This window comes from Lissotriton vulgaris, chromosome 3_1 (assembly GCF_964263255.1).
Source record: "Lissotriton vulgaris chromosome 3_1, aLisVul1.2, whole genome shotgun sequence".
NCBI classification, from domain to species: domain Eukaryota; kingdom Metazoa; phylum Chordata; class Amphibia; order Caudata; family Salamandridae; genus Lissotriton; species Lissotriton vulgaris.
In genome coordinates this window covers 697652921-697675695 of record NC_141689.1, presented here as the reverse complement: position 1 = coordinate 697675695, position 22775 = coordinate 697652921, and the positions used below count along the sequence as shown (strand labels likewise).

General features: G+C 51.5%; 1 protein-coding gene across 1 annotated transcript in view; it reads right to left on the bottom strand.

The window, feature by feature from the left end:
* FER (FER tyrosine kinase) overlaps positions 1–22775 on the bottom strand; it is a 1097899-nt gene that overhangs the window by 933963 nt on the left and 141161 nt on the right. The window contains exon 3 of the mRNA XM_086961004.1: positions 13916–14089. Within this exon, the coding sequence (XP_086817130.1) occupies positions 13916–14089 (174 nt within the window). The remainder of the gene's footprint in view (positions 1–13915; positions 14090–22775) is intronic.

The following is a 22775-nucleotide window of genomic DNA, read 5'->3' as shown; positions in this document are numbered from 1 at the left end:
TCCGGTCTGTATGGGGAGGAATGCCACTTGTATGGATTCCGGTGCGTAGGTTCCGTAGGAAGTTTGTTCTCGCAAATGCACAATGCGTCGATCTCGTAGGGGCTGCGACAATCTCTCGGGGCGTCGATGCGGGATCCAGCGGCGATCTCTCTCTCGCAGCTCCTCGATGCGATGGCTCTGCGACGATGTTCGCAGCGACGTGATGCGGTCCGCAAGCAAGCGGTGCAGCGTTCTCACCCAGCGATGACAGGCTCTGCGACGACACTCGAAGCGATGTCAGTCTTCCCGCACCGTTCTGGTGCGTCCCGCAAACGAAGGATGCTTCGACTCTGGCAGCGGCAACAGGCGCTGCGACGATCTCGGCCTTCGTAGCGGCGGGAATTTCCTCACACTGTCCGGGATGCGCTCTGCAGCGAGCAATGCAATAACTTTTCTGTAGCAAAGTCTCTCAAATCTTGGTTTCCAGTTTCCCAGCACAGGTACAACTTCCAGAGGCACCACACATGGGCCATGCACTCCAGGAATGACAGAACTCTCTCGGTAGAGCTCAGGGGAAGCTGGGGGTGAAGTCATTTTGTTCCTGGGACTTCAGGACAGGGAGCCAGCTCTTCTCAGGCCCTTGGAGATTCCTTCAAGCAAGGGGACACAGCACACAGCAAAGTCCTTCCCCTCTCTTTGGCAGCAAAGCAACAGCAGGGCAATCCAGCAGAGCAACAGCTGTCAAGTCAAGTCAAGTCAACAAATTTGTATAGCGCACTACATACCCAGAGGGTTTCAAGGCGCTTGAGAAGGGGAGGAGGATTATTTGTCAAATAACCACGTTTTAAGCTGCTTTCTGAACGCTAGGTGGTTCTGGGTGAGGCGAAGGTAAGCGGGGAGTGAGTTCCATGTTTTAGCAGCCAGGTATGAAAAGGATCTGCCTCCCATGGTGGTCTTGTTGATGCGGGGTACAGTGGCGAGGGCTTAGCTGGAAGAACGAAGTTGGCGGGAGGGGGTGTAGAAGGACAGTCGAGAGTTGAGGCAATCTGGTCCGATATCGTAGAGTGATTTGTGTGCGTGGGTAAGCAGTCGGAAAGTGATTCTCTTATTGACGGGTAGCCAGTGGAGGTCTTTAAGGTGACCAGAGATGTGTTCGTTGCGTGGGATGTCTAATATGAGCCTGGCTGAGGCGTTTTGGATTCGTTGGAGTTTCTTCTGGAGTTTAGCGGTGGTACCTGCGTAGAGGGTGTTTCCGTAGTCCAGTCGGCTCGTGACCAGAGCGTGGGTGACTGTTTTCCTAGTTTCGGAGGGGATCCAGCGAAATGTTTTTCTGAGCATGCGAAGAATGTTGAAACAGGAAGAGGATACGGCGCTGACTTGTCTGTTCATTGAGAGTGAAGAGTCCAGGATGACTCCAAGGTTCCGTGCGTGGTCTGTCGGGATGGGTGCTTTTCCGAGGGCTTCCGGCCACCAGGAGTCGTCCCAAGCGGAGGGGGATGTACCTAAGATGAGGACTTCTGTTTTGTCTGAGTTCAGTTTCAGACGGCTTTGTTTCATCCATTCGGCAACTTCTTTCATTCCTTCGTGTAGGTTAGTTTTGGCGGTGTTGGGATCATTGGTGAGGGAAAGGATCAGTTGAGTGTCGTCCGCGTAAGAGATGATGTTGAGGTTGTGTTGGCGTGCGATGGCCGCGAGGGGGCTCATGTAAACGTTGAAGAGTGTGGGACTGAGTGAGGATCCTTGAGGTACGCCGCAGATGACTTCAGAGGCCTCGGACTTGAAAGGAGGAAGGCGGACTCTCTGGGTTCTTCCGGTGAGGAACGAGGTGATCCATTCAAGTGCTTTTCCTTGAATTCCGATGTTATTGAGGCGTTGTAGAAGGGTGCTGTGGCAGACTGTATCGAATGCTGCAGAGAGGTCGAGGAGGATGAGGGCGACTGTGTCTCCATTGTCCAGTAGAGTTCGAATGTCGTCTGTTGCTGCAATGAGGGCGGTCTCAGTGCTGTGTTTTGCTCGGAAGCCAGATTGTGAGGGGTCGAGGGATTTATTGGCTTCGAGGAAGGCGGCGAGCTGGTTGTTGACGGCTTTCTCGATGACTTTGGCCGGGAATGGAAGAAGTGAGATGGGGCGGTAATTTTTGAGTTCGGTGGGGTCCTCTGTGGGTTTTTTCAGAAGGGCGGTGAGTTCAGCGTGTTTCCAGTCTTCTGGGAAGGTAGCGGAGTTGAAGGAGAAGTTGATGACGTCTCGGAGGTGCGGTGCTATGACGGAGTCTGCTTTGTTGAAGATGTGGTGAGGACATGGGTCTGTGGGGGATCCTGAGTGGATGGAATTCATCAGGCGGATGGTGTCTTCAGTGGAGATTGGGTTCCAGGCGTTAAGGGTGTTCACGGGGGGAAGGTGATCAGCAGGTGGTGGGGTGGATTGGATTCCGGGTTGGTTGTTAAAGCTGTTGTGGATGTCTGCAATCTTGTTGTGGAAAAAAGAGGCTAGGGAGTCGCAGAGGGTTTGAGAGGGGGTGATGTCGTTGGAGTTGGCCGAGGGATTGGAAAATTCCTTGACGATGTTGAAAAGTTCCTTGCTGTTGTGGGCGTTGTTGTCGAGTCGATCCTTGAATGCTGTTTTCTTGGCTTTTCGGATCAGTTGGTGGTGTATGCGGGTGGCGCTTTTGAAGGCGTCCTTGGTGCTGGTGGTTGGGTCTTTTTTCCAGGCCTTTTCAAGGGAGCGGCAGATTTTCTTGGACTTCTTGAGATCATTGTTGAACCAAGAGGCTTTCTTGCTGCCAGGTTTGCTTTGACGTTTTTTCAGTGGAGCTAAGGTGTCGGCGGTGTTGGATAACCATAGGGTGAGGTTGGCGGCAGCTTCGTTGACGTTAGAAGAGAGGGCTGGGGAGTTTCGAAGGAGCGATGCGGAGATTTGGTCCGTGGTGATTTTGTTCCAGTTTCTTTGCAGGGTAGGTTGGGAGCGGTTGATGGGTTTTGGCTTGTTGTAGGTGAAGTGAACGCAGCTGTGGTCGGTCCAAAGGAGCTCCGTAGTGTGGCTGAAGGAGACATGATTGCTGGATGTGAAGATGGGGTCGAGTGTGTGCCCTGCGATGTGGGTGGGTGAAGTGACTAGTTGTTTAAGTCCGAGGTTGGCGAGGTTGTCCACGAGGGTGGCGGTGTTGCGGTCGTTGATCTTTTCAATGTGAAAGTTGAGGTCTCCTAGAAGAATATAGTCTTTGGAGGGGAGCGCGTGTGGAGAGATGAAGTCTGTGATGTCTTCGCAGAATTTTGCGCGGGGTCCTGGTGGTCTGTAGAGGAGAGTGCCTCTGAGTGTTGTTTTGGGGTCGATGTGGATCTGGAAGTGAAGGTGTTCGGAGTTGGCGAGGTTGGCGTCAGAGCTGGTTGAGATGCGGATGGATTTCTTATGGACGATAGCGATTCCTCCTCCTGTGTGGCTGGTACGGTCTTTGCGAGTGATCTTATAGTCTTCAGGGATGGCAATGGTGATGTCTGGTGCGGAGGAAGCGTTCATCCATGTTTCTGTTAGGAAGGCGACGTCTGGAGAGAAGGTGTCTAGTAGGTTCCATAGGTCAATGGCGTGCCTGTGGACCGATCGGGTGTTGAACAGGATGCATTGTAGGTGATTGGGGTCGGGAATCTGTGGTGTGGTTGTAGCGGGGATGTTGTCGGTGCCGCTGAATTTGCAGGAGTAGCAGGAGAAAGGTCCATGGGTGTGTCCGGGAGCGGCTTGGACGCAGTTGGGGGCGCGACCAGGGTTAAGGGCTAGGAGGGAGGCGGCATCGTAGGTAATGCGGGAGGGCTGGGCAGCGCGAGGGGCAGGGGGTCTGGCACTGGGCGCGGTCCAGGCGCGGACGGGCGTAGACGGGCTTACCTTTGGCGCACCTTTGGCGTGTCCGTAGCGCGTGGACGCTGCGCGTGGGGGCATTGGCCATAAATGGATGGTGGAGGGGGCGGAGCGTGGGAGGGTCAGCAGCTGGGAGGCGGTAGCAGGGAGGAGGGGCGGGCCAGGGGACACACAACAAGATGGAGGGTCACAGGGCACCGGGGGCTAAAGGCTAAATTTTATAAACAGACACAGCGCGAGGCTGAAATAAATAAATGCAGCGCGAGGCGGAATTAATTAATTAAATGCAGGTAGGGAGCACTCTGTTCGTGGGTGGGAGGGTCAGCAGCTGGGAGGCGGTAGCAGGGAGGAGGGGCGGGCCACGGGACACACAACAAGATGGAGGGTCACAGGGCACCGGTGGCTAAAGGCTAAATTTAATAAACAGACACAGCGCGAGGCTGAAATAAATAAATGCAGCGCGAGGCGGAATTAATTAATTAAATGCAGGTAGGGAGCCCTCAGTTCGTGGGTGGGAGGGTCAGCAGCTGGGAGGCGGTAGCAGGGAGGAGGGGCGGGCCAGGGGACACACAACAAGATGGAGGGTCACAGGGCACCGGGGGCTAAAGGCTAAATTTAATAAACAGACACAGCGCGAGGCTGAAATAAATAAATGCAGCGCGAGGCGGAATTAATTAATTAAATGCAGGTAGGGAGCACTCTGTTCGTGGGTGGGAGGGTCAGCAGCTGGGAGGCGGTAGCAGGGAGGAGGGGCGGGCCAGGGGACACACAACAAGATGGAGGGTCACAGGGCACCGGGGGCTAAAGGCTAAATTTAATAAACAGACACAGCGCGAGGCTGAAATAAATAAATGCAGCGCGAGGCGGAATTAATTAATTAAATGCAGGTAGGGAGCACTCTGTTCGTGGGTGGGAGGGTCAGCAGCTGGGAGGCGGTAGCAGGGAGGAGGGGCGGGCCAGGGGACACACAACAAGATGGAGGGTCACAGGGCACCGGGGGCTAAAGGCTAAATTTAATAAACAGACACAGCGCGAGGCTGAAATAAATAAATGCAGCGCGAGGCGGAATTCATTAATTAAATGCAGGTAGGGAGCACTCTGTTCGTGGGTGGGAGGGTCAGCAGCTGGGAGGCGGTAGCAGGGAGGAGGGGCGGGCCAGGGGACACACAACAAGATGGAGGGTCACAGGGCACCGGGGGCTAAAGGCTAAATTTAATAAACAGACACAGCGCAAGGCTGAATTAATAAACAGACACAGCGCGAGGCTGAATTAATTAGACAGACACAGCGCGAGGCTGAATTAATTAGACAGACACAGCGCGAGGCTGAATTAATTAAGCAGACACAGCGCGAGGCGGAATTAAATAAATAAATGCAGCGCGAGGCGGAATTAATTAATTAAATGCAGGTAGGGAGCACTCTGTTCGTGGGTGGGAGGGTCAGCAGCTGGGAGGCGGTAGCAGGGAGGAGGGGCGGGCCAGGGGACACACAACAAGATGGAGGGTCACAGGGCACCGGGGGCTAAAGGCTAAATTTAATAAACAGACACAGCGCGAGGCTGAAATAAATAAATGCAGCGCGAGGCGGAATTAATTAATTAAATGCAGGTAGGGAGCACTCTGTTCGTGGGTGGGAGGGTCAGCAGCTGGGAGGCGGTAGCAGGGAGGAGGGGCGGGCCAGGGGACACACAACAAGATGGAGGGTCACAGGGCACCGGGGGCTAAAGGCTAAATTTAATAAACAGACACAGCGCGAGGCTGAAATAAATAAATGCAGCGCGAGGCGGAATTAATTAATTAAATGCAGGTAGGGAGCACTCTGTTCGTGGGTGGGAGGGTCAGCAGCTGGGAGGCGGTAGCAGGGAGGAGGGGCGGGCCAGGGGACACACAACAAGATGGAGGGTCACAGGGCACCGGGGGCTAAAGGCTAAATTTAATAAACAGACACAGCGCGAGGCTGAAATAAATAAATGCAGCGCGAGGCGGAATTAATTAATTAAATGCAGGTAGGGAGCACTCTGTTCGTGGGTGGGAGGGTCAGCAGCTGGGAGGCGGTAGCAGGGAGGAGGGGCGGGCCAGGGGACACACAACAAGATGGAGGGTCACAGGGCACCGGGGGCTAAAGGCTAAATTTAATAAACAGACACAGCGCGAGGCTGAATTAATAAACAGACACAGCGCAAGGCTGAATTAATTAGACAGACACAGCGCGAGGCTGAATTAATAAACAGACACAGCGCAAGGCTGAATTAATTAGACAGACACAGCGCGAGGCTGAATTAATTAGACAGACACAGCGCGAGGCTGAATTAATTAAGCAGACACAGCGCGAGGCGGAATTAAATAAATAAATGCAGCGCGAGGCGGAATTGAATAAATAAACACAACGCGAGGCAAAATTAAATAAATAATCAGTTACAGCTCTGTAGTCTCGAAGCGGTACCACCAGCCGGCCAGATCGTCAGCAGGAGCTGGGATCAGGGAGCCTGGGGGGAGCGACCGTGCTGGATGAGGTCCAATGAGGACATCATCCATGGATGAGGACAATCTTCCTTCTTCAGTTTCAGCTTTCTCCTTGGCAGAGGTCCTTCTTGATTCCAGGATGATCTAATTTTCTGTTGTTAGGGGTCCTGTACTTATACCCCTAAAAGTCTTTGTTCTCTTTGTGCATGTGGGCCCTGAGCCCGGTCTGAACCAGTTCTAGGTGTTTTTTGAGCACTTTGTTTTCCTGGCTTCTCCTTTCCTTTCAGAGTGAGGGGCAGGACCGTCAGCAGCCCAGCAGGAGGTGAAGCCAGCATTGTGGAAGGCAGGCACAGCCCTATTCAGGCCCAGGTGCTATCTCCTCCCACCACTCAAGTTGCAAATGCAGTCATTCAGCCTAGGGCTGACTCAGCCAGCCTCCTGGGGAATCCCCAGCCCCCGTCACTCTCAAACCAGACAGTCAATACACAAACAGGCCAAGGCACACAGGAAGGTTTGACAAGATAACAGCAACATTCTAAAAGTGCTGTTCTCAAACACAGGATTCAAAAACAACCTTTCCTAAAAGATGTGTTATTAAAGTTCAGGGATACTAGACTCTTATGTCCTATCTTGTTCCTATGGGAAGAATTGCTGGTAGCCACTGTAGCCAGCATTCCCCGTGTTAACCTATGGAGCAAGATAGCCTTACAATAGTGAAAAACGTAAATGGCTGTAATTCACTACCAGAGCATGTCACCTGCACAAGTACATGTTCTACCTTTCACATACACTGCACCCTGCCCAGGGGGGTACCTTGGGCCTTCCATAGGGGTGACCAATGTGCACAAAAATGGAAGGGTTAGGCCTGGTCAGTGGGGACACTGACCAGGAGGACATGGCAGTTCACAGACTGCATACAGGCACTGCAGTGGCAGGCCTGAGACACCATTTTGGGGCTACTCATGTGGGTGGCACAATCAATGCTGCAGGCCCACTAGTAGCATTTGTCATCACCAGCCCTGGCACACTTAATGCACTTTTCTAGGGACTTCTTAGTGATACAGATATGCCAATCATGTATATCCAATCATCATAACAATTTACACAGGGAGCACTTACACTCAGCAGTGGCAGAGTGTCCAAAGCATCTAAACCAGCAAAAACGAAATCCAGCACAAAATAAAAAATACAGGAGGTAGAGGCCAAAAAGACAGGGGAAACCACGCCAAAGATGCCAGGTCTAACAGCGACGCTTCCCGAATGATGTTCAAGCATGTGTTAGTTGGCCCAGGCTCTAAGCTAGGTCTGCTGAGAAAATTCACAGTCAGTAATGGGAAGTAGCGATCCTGAAAGTCCCAAGAATTCACGACCTTTTGTGATTTGGTAATCACGAACAAACCAGCTCTCTGCCAGGAAATGCCAGCCCCCTGGTCGAAAATGCTCTTGAAATATATTGAGAGAACCATCGTAATCTCAAGTAATCGGTAAAGGTTAAGTGATTTATAGAGACTAAGCTCGATAAGCGGTGAAACATCAAAATGGGATTCTGCCACTTGATAATGGTATGGTTTAAGCACCCCTAGGAATGGGTAACCTGTGCGAGAGCCGTGTCCTCGAAGCTTCCGTAAAACGCCACGTCAAAAAGATTTTGAGACACATAAAAATGTCAATGTTCATTTGTTCAAAATCTTAAATCTCCAAAAGTTCTTCAACAATTTATTTGAAATTTTGACACAACGTTGGATTCAATTAAGCGCGTGTTTATATATACACAATGTGGGATTAGAATACGCACGTGTCCAATACACGCGTGTTTTTAATCGAAAGGCCGAACAGACCCTATTGATTTGGTTGCTGCGCAAAAACTACAAGGGACGCATAGAGACAATAGTCTACATATATTAGGATGGACAGTTGGTGTCAGGATGGCAGACCTGGAAGTGGGTGGAGGGAGGAGTTGGTTCACTTTGCAACATTAAGAAAGCACGCATAGAGACAATAGTCTACATATATTAGGATGGACTGTTGGTGTCAGGATGGCAGACCGGGAAGTGGGTGGAGGGAGGGGGGAGGAGTTGGTTCACTTTGCAACATTTATTTTGATAAGCAAATTTTATTCATTTTATAAACAAGGAAAGAACAAATCAGCCAGAGCACGAAAATCGCAAATATAAGTTCATTGACATCATTGCTGTACCCCCCAATCACGGTCTCCTCAAAAACCCCTACTAAAAGCTGGAATCTGGTCAATCAGGACCTTCCACAGCCACTAGCCACTTTCCCCACACTTTACGATATTTTTTGGTACGCCCCTTCGCTGTACATATGGCTTTCTCTTGGGTCGCACACCAGTCTACCCCTCTTTGCCACCTCTCCATGGTTGGAGGATCAGGACTTATCCAGGTCGCCGCAATGTACAGCTTGGCTACCACCATAGCTATGTTGTAAAACAACTTATCAGCCCTAGACCCATCTAACCCGTCAGTGATTCCCAGCAAGGAATGCCGTGGGTCGTGGGGAACATCCCAACCCAGCACCTCCGTTAGTTCTGCCGCAATGGGACCCCAAGCGGGGCAAGACCAAACCATGTGAAAGAAGTCGGCCAGGACATGCCCACATTGTGCGCACGACGCATTGGGGCACAGCCCCGCTCAATGCAGGCGCAGGGGGGTGAGGTATGCAGTCTGCAGGTAGTATAACTGGATCAGCTTGAGTTTGGCAGAGACAGTAACTATTCTGGGAGTCATAAGGGCTTCGCACCAGTCCACATCGTCAAGGGGGCCCACCCATTCCACCCATTGCTCCCTCAGCTTATCTAGTGATGTGGGGAAGTTATTGACTAACGTTCGATAAATTCGGGAGACCCCCCCTTACCCAAATCGCCCATCAATGCATGAGCCTCAATGGGGCTGTTTTCAGGGAACCTCGTGTCGCCTGCTGTGTGTGTGTAAAGGGCATGTCTCAACTGCAGATATTTATAGTGTTGAGAGGAGTGTAATGAGTAACTGGTTTGGAGTTCCTGGAAGGACAAAATCTGGCTTCTTGCCAACACGTCCCCTAATTGGGAAATGCCAATAAGGTCCCAAGGCTTTAAACCCCTCAACCCACTGACCCTCGAAGCCACGTCCCCTGCCACAGGGGGGTGCACTGAGTCAGCTTCCCCGTCCATCCCACGTGACGAAGCGAGGCCCGCCATACCAGCAGCACCGGGGGCGTCACCTCAGGAAGTCAGCTCGGAATGGACGCCCGTTATCCCCAGTTCAAGCCGATAGGCAGGGTTCGACCAACCCCCGTTAAACCAGTCATGTATCACTAGGAGCCGTACCGCCAGGAAATACAAGTATAGGTGTGTCATAGCCATGCCACCGTCATAGGAGGGAATCTGAGAGACAGACATAGCCACCCGGGCCCTTCCACCCCTCCGAAGGAACTTCGTGATTAGACTGTCCAGTTCTTTGAACCAGACCTTCAAGTACCAGAGAGGGTGTTCTGGAGGACATAGAGGAATCTGGGAAGGATCATCATTTTAAATAAAGCTACCCTACCTAGTTGGTTCAGCGGCAGCGGCCTTCATTTAAGAAAATCCTCTTTAGCTTTCTTGACCAAGGGGGCCACGTTGAGGGATCAGCCCAGTTCGGGAAGAAGGGTGATCCAATACAATAATACGATTGAGAAAAGGGGGTGGTGATGAACAGCGTGTCTCAATTAAGCAGACCACTCTTACCCAGTCCAAAGATCAGGGCTTGATCCATCACCGTTATTTATCTCACTGCACCATCCCAGCTCAGAACCTGGCTATATGCAAATCAGTCTGTCCCTGGCCCAGTGCATCATGGGAACAGGGCAGACTAAACTACCAAGCCAATTCTTCACCAGAAAGGAGACAAGCTACCGGGGACCGGTTTCTGGCATTTCAGCCGTCGTCGGCCCGGCTTGCTTGAATCCTGATGGTGCAGTGAGAAAGGGACTCATGTCTGAGTATACCCTGCCACACCTATATTGGCCAAAAACGATTTCCTGAAGGTGAGATGGTCCAGTGTCAGCCGTAGGTGAGTGGGGAGGGAGTTCCATGTCTTGGCTGCCAGGTATGAGAAGGATCTTCCTCCGACGGTGGATTTGCAAATTCGGGGGAAGCTTGTTTCCGGTCTAGGGAAGGCATGGCTTGGCAGTTCGGGCTGGACTGTTCCCATGAGGCACAGGGTCAGACTGATTTGCATATAGCCATGTCTGAACTGGGGTGGCAGAGTGGGCTAAAGAACTGTGATGGATTAAACCCAGATCGTTTGACTGGGTGTGAGTGTTTGATTGGTTCAGATGCTCTGTCCATTACCACCCCCTTTTGAACCGCTAATGACCAAGATCAACAGGAGTTTAGAAGCAGATTAGGAGCCGCGTGCCTTCTCCGGCCGCGGAGCTAGGCCCGGCATGCAGAGAACAGCTTAAGCAGGGTCCCCCAGCAGCGTCGGGCTTCGGGAGAGGTCTGTGTCCGGAAGGTCAATCACGGAAGGCCGGGACGACTCAACCCCTTTGGCCTGATGAACCGGAGCGCCTCCCATTCGATGCTCCCTCTTCAACCTGGGTGGACTGACGTGTGTGACCCGGCGGGGAGTCCGATCGGGCCAGCCTCCGGTCACGGCGCCTACGAGAGCGGTTACGGGGAGGTTGAGGAGCGGAGGGAACGGACCGGCCCAGCCCGCCCCTTGCCTCTCCTCCATCCATGGGAGGGCCCTCGACCCGCAGAGGACCCTCCTCCGTAGCCCAGGTCCACGCCTCTGTCGGATTGTCGAAGAACAGAGCCTTATTCTCAAATATCACCCTCAGGCGGGCCGGGAAGAGGAACCGATACTGAATGTTAAGTGCCCTCAATTTTTGCTTGACCTATCCAAAGGAGCGCCTCTGGCCCTGAACCTCGCAGGTGTATTCCGGAAAGAACATAATGGTGCGGTTTTCATGTAGGAGCCGTTGTTGCTTGTGGGCCTCAGCTAGGATGATGTCACGGTCTTTAAAGTTAAGGATCCGCATTATAATCGGCAGAGGTGGAGCGACCGGCAGTGGTTTGGAGGCCAGGGACCGGTGATCCCGCTCAATCGTGCACCACGGGGACAGGGCTCCCCTGGGTACCCATGACCTCAACCATCACTCCAGGAAGTCCACCGTTCGGCCTTGTTCCGCTCCTTCCACAAAGCCCACCAGGCGGAGGTTGTTGTGCCTAGACCGGTTTTCCGCGTCCTCCGCCCGGAGGTGCAGTTCCTGAGTGTGCGACTGAAGACGCGCCACCTGTCCCTTGAGTTGCTGCACGTCGTCCTCCTCTGAGGAGATCCTAGATTCAGTCTTTTTAATCCGGGCATTTGCCTTGCGGTGGTCCTGCCGAATTAAAGTCATGTCTACCCTTACCTCGGCGATCTTGCTGTCTACCGAGGTCTGGGATGTGTGGATGGCTAGGAGGATAGTGGCCAGTTCACCGGATGGAGGAACCTCCTGCCCCGCCACCACACCCGCAGCTCTCCCCTCTGGGTTGGTGAAGCAGTCCATTTTGGTTTGGTTGGTGGGAACCTTCGAAGATCTGTCCGTCCTACCCATGATCTGAGCCCAGGGAGGACCGGGCACCCACAGACCCTCAGGCCGGGCCCAACCCCGGATCACGCCTAGTGCCACCTGACAAGTAATATCTCTGGGGGTGATGATAAATGACAACTGGCATGTACCCCTGTGCGACTCCCGGTCCGGTCAGATCAGATCAGAGCACCTCAGTCAAAGGTCGCAAGTAGGGGCCAGGAGCGTGGGAGAGGGGAGGAGACTGGGTGTTTGCTAGGAAGCCGCGATGACCAGGGCCCCCTTACACCCACCTGCCTGCCGCCCGACCGACGGCTGAATCCTCCACCCAAACCTGGCGCCCCACTCCTCACCTCCACTCTCCGGTCCAGGAACTCGTCGTAGGCCTTCCACCGACCTCCGGCGGAGAAACGCGGTGGCAACACCTGCTCCACTCCCAGCGGGGCAGCCAGGGAACGGGGAGGCCCCTGCACGTGGTCGCCTCAGGTTCACTAAGTCCGGGGATGCCGCGTAGACCTGGGTGTCCCACTCCCAACAGGGGCATCTGCAGAAACTCTCCTTTGAAGGTCCACGGCTTCTAGCTAGTCCCACCGCAGGCAGAGCTCACACCGTAGGGGGGAGACCAAGGGCCCCCCACCATGCAAGGACCCCGGAACAATTGGCCGCCAGCTCCCGGAGCCGATTGGTTCCACTGGGCGCCACAGGTGGCAATAGCTGCAGCCAAGGAACAAACAGCAGCATCAGCAGCAGCAGCAACACAAGTTGTTGGTGCGACGTATTGCCCCCCTCACCGGAGGGGGGCAATACGTCACACCAACAACTTGTGTCCTACGGACCAGTTGCCATGGGGCCGCCCGCTGTCCGAGCCAACAGCCGACTCGGGCCCTGCAGTGCAGGCCCAGCTCCGCCCGGGGGTCGAGTCTCTGCAGGGGATTCAAGGATCAGCGCCGGTGGAAGGCCGCAGGCAAAGCAGATCCGCTCGCTGTCTCACCACCGCTCTCCACGTGTAGGCGGCAGTACCATGCAACACCCACAGCCTCTGCCTCAAGGACGCCCCGCAGAATCAATGGGCCGTCGCTCAGAGCCCCGGCATCTAGGGGGCAAGGGCCGCTATCTTGCAGTAAGGCACGGCGGGTGATCGGCTGCTAAGCAGCAGAACGGGGGAATCGCCGCAAAGGAGGACTCCAAAGCCACAAGACAGGCTACCAGAGGATATCAGGTACAGCTCCGAGGGGTAGGAAGGTCCCAATGTCGGCGGATTATGGCACGGACGAGGGAGGGGTCCAGAGCACTCCTAAAGTGTGACCGCCATCTTTACGTGCCAGCCACGCCCACCTCACTTTGCAACATTAGCGTGTGTTTATATATGCACAACGTTGGATTCAAATACGTGCGTGTCCAATAAAGACCCTATAGATTTGGTTGCTGCGCAACAACTACAAGGGACGCATAGAGACAATAGTTTACATATATTAGGATGGACAGTTGGTGTCAGGATGGCAGACCGGGAAGTGGGTGGAGGGAGGAGTTGGTTCACTTTGTAACATTAAGAAAGGACGCATAGAGACAATAGCCTACATATATTAGGATGAACAGTTGGTGTCAGGATTTCAGACCGGGAAGTGGGTGGAGGGAGCGGGGAGGAGTTGGTTCCCTTTGCAACATTAGCGCGTGTTTATATATACACAACGTTGGATTCGAATACGCGTGTGTACAATACGCACGTGTTTTTAATCGAAAGGCCGAACAGACCCTATCGATTTGCTTGCTGCGCGACAACAAGGGACGCTTAGAGAAAATAGTCACAAAAACATAATGTGTACCCACAAGCATTGTGAAATTGAACATATTAGAAACCTGCGTTACTCTTTTCTTTCTCTTCCATTTAACCAGACTGAGCCACAGCAACGCGTGGGTACAGTTAGTTGTTAATAAAATACGAATCTTACTTGACAGCATTAGATTTTTTACTGCCTAAGTCACATCTTAATTTAAATCTATTGTAACAACCTTTTGTTGTAATTCCCTTTATGTGTTTATACTTTCGAAATGCATTCATGCGTTTAACAAAGTACCTTGTACATCTCTGCCTCGATTTGCTGATGAATGGACACATAACTTTTCTTCACTTGTTGCTTATCTTTGATCATCATGGTAAGCCTGTGAAGCGGTCCCGAGTTTAGGTCCTCTGCATGGGATTTCATTATTCGGCTAAGCTGCTCTGTCTGCTGCACCATATGCAACCATGACTGGGGAGGAAAAAGACTGATTAATATTTGACGGGGAAAAGAAAAAATACAGATTATTCTTCTGTTCGTTTCATTTAACATTTCAAACCATAAAAAAGAATGAATAACCCCTGAACAAATATTGTTGGCCACCACTGTGGTGCACAGCACAGACGTGGAACAACCATTCAGCACCACTTTTGAGCTGTCTGGGTCGGACATGCTGATTATGTCAAAGGAACTCAAGATGCGGCTCACGAATGAGGCACAACAAGGCCACAACTGGTAGGTGTGGTATAGTTCAGAGTGATAGTGGATGTAAAGGATAATCTTTTCCAAAGTTCACAGATCATTATATAATTCTCCAGCTATAGATCAAAAAGTCATGATGCAGTCATTCAGGAGTCTTGCGAGTTGCTTCGAATCCACTTTCATTCAACAAATTCAAACTTGACTGAAGCACTCTTCAACACATGTAAACTTGACAGAAGCAATCCATTCAGCCCAGCCAAAGCGTTTCGTCCCTTTGGGACTTCATAAGGGTTAATCAATATCTCAGTGTTGTATTGATCATCCATCTGCATAGGAAGCGACATCACTGGTTTCTCACAAAACATGTCTTCACTTAATGGCAGCAGCAGCTTGGATGCAGAGCAGATGCACACAGCTCAACTGCACCCTGCCCAGCACCAAGACCCATGGTCCTCCTTCCACTAACCCTCCTCTGTTGCTAGCCCACCGCAACCCATTGTGCCATGAACCCTGGTTCCATCTCGCAGGGATGTTGCAGCACCTCACCAACAAACACTAAAGGTGATTTCTCCTGCCTCACCCACCATCTTACATGCACCCTCCCCCACCCAACTCACACCTTACAGCCAACACACTCTACATCCACTCCACTGCACCACTCATCCTGCAGACTCCTCAACACAAGCTGCCTCACTAAGCATCCCACCTAAATTTGGGCTTAAGTGATATTGTAGGAGACACCGATCAGCTGGTCACACCATGCTCTCGCCAACTTCAGCATATCCAACCCACACCACCATAGAAAAACATCATTGCCAAATCATCCTGACAGGACTTGAACAAGACCTCAGAAGTAACACGGTCTGCCGAACTTCAACACTTCTGGTCTCAACACAACAACCTTCCCAAATCCACCTCCAACTTCAGCACTTCAATAACTGCCTGCAAAGGTTGCCTGGCTCCTCTCCAAGTCAACAAAGCCTGGAGAACCAGACCTTAAGCGACCTTTCTTAGCAGCCTCATAACCTACGAAGAGTTGATCATCCACCCAGAAATCTTTAGTGCGGTCAAGGTAGAAGGATAGGGCACGTTTTGGGTCCAGACAGTGGAGTCTCTCCGCCTCTTTGGAAGGGTGCAGAGGCGGGATGAAGGTAGGCAATGTGATGGTCTGACCAATGTGAAAAGAGGTAACCACTTTGGCAGAAAAGAGGGCTTAGTGCGAAGGACCACTTTGCCCAGATGAACTGCAAGAAAAGGAAACTTAAAGGAAAGAGCCTGAAGCTCACTCACCCTGCAAGCAGATGTGATGGTAAGCAGGAAAGCGGTCTTCAAGGTACGAAGAGGACAATTATGTAGTGGCTCGAAGAGAGCACACATAAGGTATGTAAGAACAAGATTCAAGTCCCATTGGAGCATTACGAAAGCAGAAGGAGGAAAGAGATGAGTAATGTCCTTTAGAAATCTATTTACAATAGGAGACTTGAAAAGAGAAGGCTGATCAGGAAAGCGCAGAAAGGCCGAGATGGCCGAAAGGTAGCCTTTAAGAGTGCCCAGAGCAGAGCATTGCTGGGCTAAAAATAGAACAAAGAGGAGAACCTCTGAAAGAGGGGCAGAAAGGGGAGCCATAGCCTTTGCTGTGCACCATGCCACAAATTTATTCCATCTACAGATGTATACCATTTTAGTGGTGGGACGCCTGGCTGCCAAGATGACATTACAGACTTCGGGAGGAAGGTCGAAAGCTGTCAACTGTTGCTTCTCAATCTCCACGCAAGGAGGTGGAAGCTGGACAGGTTCGGGTGGAGGATCATCCCCTGCTGCTGAAACAGAAGATCCTCCCAAAGAGGCTGTCTGATCGGAGAATCGATGGCAATGCGCAGGAGCTCGGGGTACCAGACTCTTCGTGTCCAATTTGGAGCCACAAGAATGACCTGGGCCAGGTCGCGCTTGATCTTCTTCAGTACTCTGGGCAGAAGTGGTACAGGCGGAAAGGAGGCCGCAATTCCACTTGCGACGAAATGAGTCGCCGATCGAATGCCGCATTGGAAACTCCAACGCGCAGAATTGCTGACGTGCGTTCTCTTCAGTGGCGAACAGATCTAACCAAGGCTCTCCCCAACTGCCAAAAGAGACCTTGCACCACCTCCGAGTGAAGACGCCATTTGTAATCCATTATGCACCAGCGGCTGATTTAGTCTGCCCTGGTATTCAGGCATCTGCCAGGTGTTGAACCGCCAGAGATATGTAAATTGTAATGTAAATTGATACTTGTATAGCGCACTACTCACGCGCAAGGGTCTCAAGGCGCTTGTACGAATAGCGCTGTGGAACCCATCCTGGCTTTACCTGTGAGGCATCCACTCCTGGGCACCCCCAAGGTGAAGCCAGGCATCCTTAGCGTTGTGGGGGCCGTTGTGGAGATTAAGCAAGCTATTGCCCAGAGTTGCAGAGTGGGACTGCATGATTGGAATAGGCACCGAGGCGAGAATTATCAGGTCCGTGGAATTTTGGAGCCCAAGACCCGCCGAGGCGGGGAATTGAACCCTGGCTGGTCCCAGGCTAGACCTCTGCATCAGGGTCTGCCGCTCTAATCATTGAGCCACACTTCTTCACTGCTCTGATGTTCCAGCAATGTCCAAAGACGAAGAGCCTCTTGACGTAGGGTCAAAACCCCACCCCGCCCTGTTTGTTGCAGTACCACATGGCGGTGTTGTTGTCTGTGAATACCTGCACTACTCTTCCTTTGACAGAAGGAAGGAATGCCTTCAGTGCAAGACAGATCGCCAAAAGGTTGATATGGAGACCGGACTCCGCCGGAGACCATAGACACCTGATCTCCACCTCTCCCAGGTGGCCGCCCCAATCCCAGGAGTGACGCATCTATCACTACTGTGAATTCTGGTTGGGTAAGGGAGAGGGACCTGCCGCTGACCCAATGCTGGTTCGTGAGCCACCACAGAAACTGGCATGCAGTCCCCTCCGAGATCTGGACATTGGAAAGATTTCCATGATGCTGTGCCCACTGGAACTTCAGGTCCCACTGCAGGGCCCGCATATGCTACTTGGCTTGATACACCAACAAGATGCCTGAAGCCATGAGGCCCAGCAGCCTCAGGTTCTTTCTCACTGAAATCCGGGATAGAGTCTGAAACATCGGTATCATAATCCGAATATCCTGGACTCACTGCTTGGGAGGATAAGCCCAAAACTTTACTGTATCTGTACTGAACTGCCCGATGAAAAGGAGCTTCTCAGAGGGAGTCAGGTGACTTCAGCACATTGATAGTGAGCCCCAGCAAGGGCAGGAGGTCCGCCATAGTCTGGAGTTGGGAGATGACTGCTTGGGGCGAGCCCACCTTCAACAGCCAGTCGTCGGGATAGGGGAAGACCAGAACCCCTGACCTATGCAGATGAGCTGTGAAAACCGCCATCACTTTCATGAACACCTGAGGGGCGCTGGTAAGACCAAAGGGAAGCAAGGTAAACTGAAAATGCTTGTGGCCTACTGTGAACCATAAGTAAAGCCTGTGGGCAGGCAGGACGGGGATATGGAAGTAGGTGTTCTGCAAGTCCAACGCTACTATTCAGTCTCCGGGGCCGAGGGCAGACAGGACCTGAGCCAATGGGAGTATCTTTAACTTCTCCTTCCAGGGGAAGAAGTTGAGGGCCCTTCTTGGGTACCCAAAAGTAGTGGGAGTAGCAACCACGGCCGACCTCCAACACAGGGACCCTTTCGACAGCTCCCTTGGCCAAGAGTCCTGCAACTTCAAGGCGGAGAAGGGCCAAGTGATCCGCCGAGATGTGATGGAAGGATGGTGGCATGGAAGGAGGGGTCATCTCGAAGGGAAGGGAGTAGCCCCTTCGGACTATCTGCAAAACTGACCTGCCCAACGTGAGGCCTTGCCAGTATGTGAGGTTATGGCAGATCCTGTCGCCCACTGGCAACTGGTGGCCAAGGAAGGTCAGACTAGGGTTTGGAGGCTCCTGCAGGAGTGTATAGGTTAACTGGCCCGCCTGCTAGCCCCCCGACCCGCATCACTGAGTCCCACAGCAGTAGATACGCAGAGGCTGGGTAGCTTTTGCAGCCCTTTGGCCAGACTGGGTGGAAAGTGGTGTGGCACCCCTTCCGTAGCTACGAAAGGGGCAAAAGGAGGACTGCATGGGGCTAGAGGTTGTCGCGAGGTCCAAGGATCTGGCCATAGCTCTAGAATCCTTGAGTCAGCCTTGTCGCCGAACAGGTGACGGCCATCAAAGGGCATGTCCAAAAGGCAGAATTGGACATCCCCAGAGAAACCAGACGTCCTCAACCAGGTGTAGCGCCTCAAGGCTACTGACGTGGAAACAGTTCTGCCTAGAAAGGCAGCAGTATCCAGCCCACACCGAATTGCGAACTTAACTGCGTCTCTAACCTCTACCACTGCATGGGTGAGAATTGCCAGGGCCTCCTCCGGGCACAGTGGCAACACTTGCGCAACCGCGTCCCACACTGTATGGGAATAACAGCCCAAGAGGCGTGCAGTGTTCACCGACCGCAACGCTATGCTGGTGAAAGAAAACAACATCTTCCCAAGGTGGTCCAGCTTCTTGGATTCCCTATCTGGGGGAGCAGTAAGGAATGCGCCCTTAGAAGACACGGCTAGGACCAGCAAACTCTCGGGGTAGGGTGTTTGGAGAGGAAAAGTGGGTTGCCCGGGGCCGGGCGGGGTTGACAGGCAAGCATCCTGTCCACAGGAGCCCCTGTACTGGGCTTGGACCAAGAACCCAGAAGGATGCCCGTGAAGGCTTTATTAAAACGCAGCAGGGGCTCCGAATAGGCCTCTGCCAGTTGAAGTACATCTGTCAGGAGGATAGTCCTGACTGCCACCGTAGGTAGCTCAAGCCTTCCTACGCAACACCACTGCTTAAGAGACTCCCTCCTCCCTAGCCATGGTAGGGGGTGGGGGGGCATGCCGAGATCTGGGGAAGTATCCAAACGACTGGCGTCACCCAGTTCCTCTCGCCAGTCCGGCTCCTCAAACTGGTCAGCTACAGGGTCTCCAGACCCCTCCCAGTCTTCCTCACCCTCTTCTGGCTACCACTTAAGGCGATGGGGAACACCCGGGATGAACAGAGGTACAAAAGTACACTTTGGCGCCGGGACCGACGTCGATCCGGCACCGGGTCCCAGTCAGGAGTGAGGTTAGGGTCAATGCTGGTTGGGGGCACAACCAGCGTCAAACGTCATCACTGGAATCAGCGCCAGGGAAGGTACTGTGAGGTCGACAGGCACCGATCCTGATCCAGGCCTGGATCCTTAAGGGCCCTCTGGCGTCCGAACCGCCAACATCAAAGGCCCAGGGCCCCCAGCCGAGTCCGAGGGGCCCGAAGGAGCACCTGCGGAGTCTGGCTACTCAAAAATGCTTTAAAGAGCCTCGGAAAAGGCTCAAAGCTGGGCTGGGGATGCTCCGGGAAAAGGAGGGATGCATGCAGCCATGCCGAAAGCAGACTTCGACAATAAAGCAACGACGCTCCAGGCCCCGCTTCGTATCAGCCAACAGAGAGGTAGAAGGCGTAAAGCGACTATGCTTCTTCGCCTTCTTCTTGTGCTTCGACTTACCAGAGGAGTGCGAAGACGTCGATGACGAGTAGTGGTGGCTTCGCGACCGGTCCCGAGACCTTCGTCACGACCGGGACCTCGAACGACGCGGAGCAGACTGCCGGGTCATCAGGAGCTTTTGGGACTGCTCCCGCAAAGACTTAGGATTCATGGCCCGGCAGTTGGAGCACAACTTCAAGTCGTGGTCGCGCTCCAGGCACTAGAGGCACACAAGGTGCGGCTCCATGACAGACATCAACTTGTGACAAGAGTCACAAGACATGAAGGCAGTCCTACGGTGGGACATCCCTTGTGCTACCAGGAGTCCAAGACTCAAAAAAGTCATCTACAAAAGTCAAAAAGGTTTAGTCAAAATGTAACTAAGGGGCACACTCTCTCCGGATCTGCGCTGGCTGGTGCGGAAAAAGAAAGAACTGATGTCAGTGCGCAGGGACGGCGTCAAAGTCAAAACCGCAACGTCATAACAGTGACGCAGGATGCGGAGTCAACTGACGCCACCTACCAACGTGCAGGGGTACTGCTACAGAATTTTTTTCCTGATCCAGTCTGAAGCATGGGGGTAATTCAAAGGTGAGGAATTTATAACTAATGGTCTCTTTCAGATCTAGTAATCAACAACTAATTTAACATGACCAGCAAAGTTAAAGCATTGTCCATCTCCTGCTTCCACACACTCAAGATGCTCAAAATATCTTCAAATGACTCCCCATAAACAATCATGACAAGTCCTCATCAGCTGCCAGCTGGACTACGGCAATGCACACTATGAAGGAATCAACGCTCAATTGTCCAGAAGCCTCCAGACCACACAAACCACAGCGGCCAGGCTCACTATCAACGTCCCACCACAAAACTCAATTCACAAAAGAGCACTCTTCAAACTCCTCATGCACATACGCAAAGCCTTTTACAAATTGGCCCCACATACCTCAACAACTGCATAAACTTCCACAAACCTACGAGACACCTCCATTCAGCCAGACGTCTGCTCACACACACACACACACACATATACACGCATACATATATACACACACTGCATACGAAGAACCATATTTGGAGGTTGTGCCTTCTCTGTCAATCCTAAAGTCTGGGAAAATCTGCCCCTGCACATCAGAGCCGCCTCCAGAGTTCTGGAATTCTGCAAGAAACTGAAGATTTGGCTCTTCAACTAGTCCCGGCCATGGCTCTGCCCATACAGCTTCTACTTCAGCACCAGAGTTCCCTCCGGGCGAGTCATGCACTATGCAAATACACATAAATATTCATGTAAATAAATGTTATGTAAACTGTCAAGATAAACTACATTTAGAATATTAAAACAGAATGAAACCTTTAAGGTGAAAGATTTACACGAGGGAATATAACAGAGCAGATGGAAAGACATTTCATCAAACCTTGATTTTAAAAGAATTTTCACAAGAATCAATGGTCAGAAGCCCTCAACAAAATTACATATTGAAACGGCATTGAGAGCATCTAATCATTTTAACTCACACCCTTCTAATTAGGGTCACAAAAGGGGGAAAACAGAGATGCATTTTGGCACCTTGTTATTCTTAATTTATATTAACGCCCTTGAGTCAATTCTAGTATCCCACGTTAAAGATGTTCCTAAGAAAGTTTCATGTTTGGTTCCCATTCTTTTCATACACAGATCATGCAATTATAATTGCACGCATAGCCAACGGACTCCAGGCTCTTTAATAAGCTTTAAATGAGTTTAAGGTGAATCGTCATTTGAAGATCAGCCACCAAAAATCTTTCATATTAACCTGTGGTCCAAAGAACATAAGATCCAAGAGCTTTTTCATTAGATCCTCCATTGCCAAAGTGCCTCGTTGTAATTATTTAGGCATCCGGTTCAATGCAATTTGAGTTGGGACAGACTTACCACCCTTAGAACCCAAAAGATGGTGGCTTCTTGCCAATCTAGCTGTAGATTTGCACCAAAGCTTGGCCTTAAGCCCTTAAGAGAGGTGTCAACCCTCTACAAGAGTAAATGTCTTTCTTCTGGTACATATGGAGTGGGTGCATGAGGCTATGCAGGCCTGGTTACCTTACAGACAGCTGAAAATGAATTACTGTGTAAACTTCAAGCTATCCTGAAAGCCACACCAAGTTTCATATACCGTCAAGAACTCGGTGTTGGATATCTGGAGGACAACATAAGATTGGCACCATTACTATTAAGGATCAAAATAAGGTCCACCCGAGTGTAGTATCTCACGTAAGGTCATAAAGGGTTGTACAAACTCCTGCTGCATTATTGCCATTCCCTGGTAGCTTATGTCAAAAATACCTTTTCTACCTTGTGGCTGAGCGATATCTTTGACTCTCCAGAAAGAGTCAACTCTAGCCTGAACGATTTTGTTTGGTTCTTGACGGCAGGGAAAAGTCTAGAATTGTCAAGGCTCTTGTGATGACAACAATCATTTGGTACGTCCCCATCTCCACAACATCGGGAATGAAGACGTATTTAACTTGGGTTGTACACATTGAACACAGGTTTTATCTTACAAGATTTCGCCTTAAAATCGTCCACTTTATAGTAGCTTGTCCAAGGACAGTTCCCTGGTTTAAAAGGCTTCAGTGTTGTCCCTGTGATGCCGTCTCCATATAATCCACAGTGCACTTTATGCTGTTTTGTACATTAAATTGCACCTCACAGTCCCGCTTTTTATGCGCTATCGCAAGTGATAGACATTTACGTCCTATCAAGAAGGGATTCAAAAACATTTTTTACAAAAGTTTGTTTTCTCGGTTTTAAATTTTTTACTTCTATAAAATTAAGTTAGAATTATGCCTTATGATCTTGGTATATTCCTAACACACTTTGAATTTTCCACACCAGACATT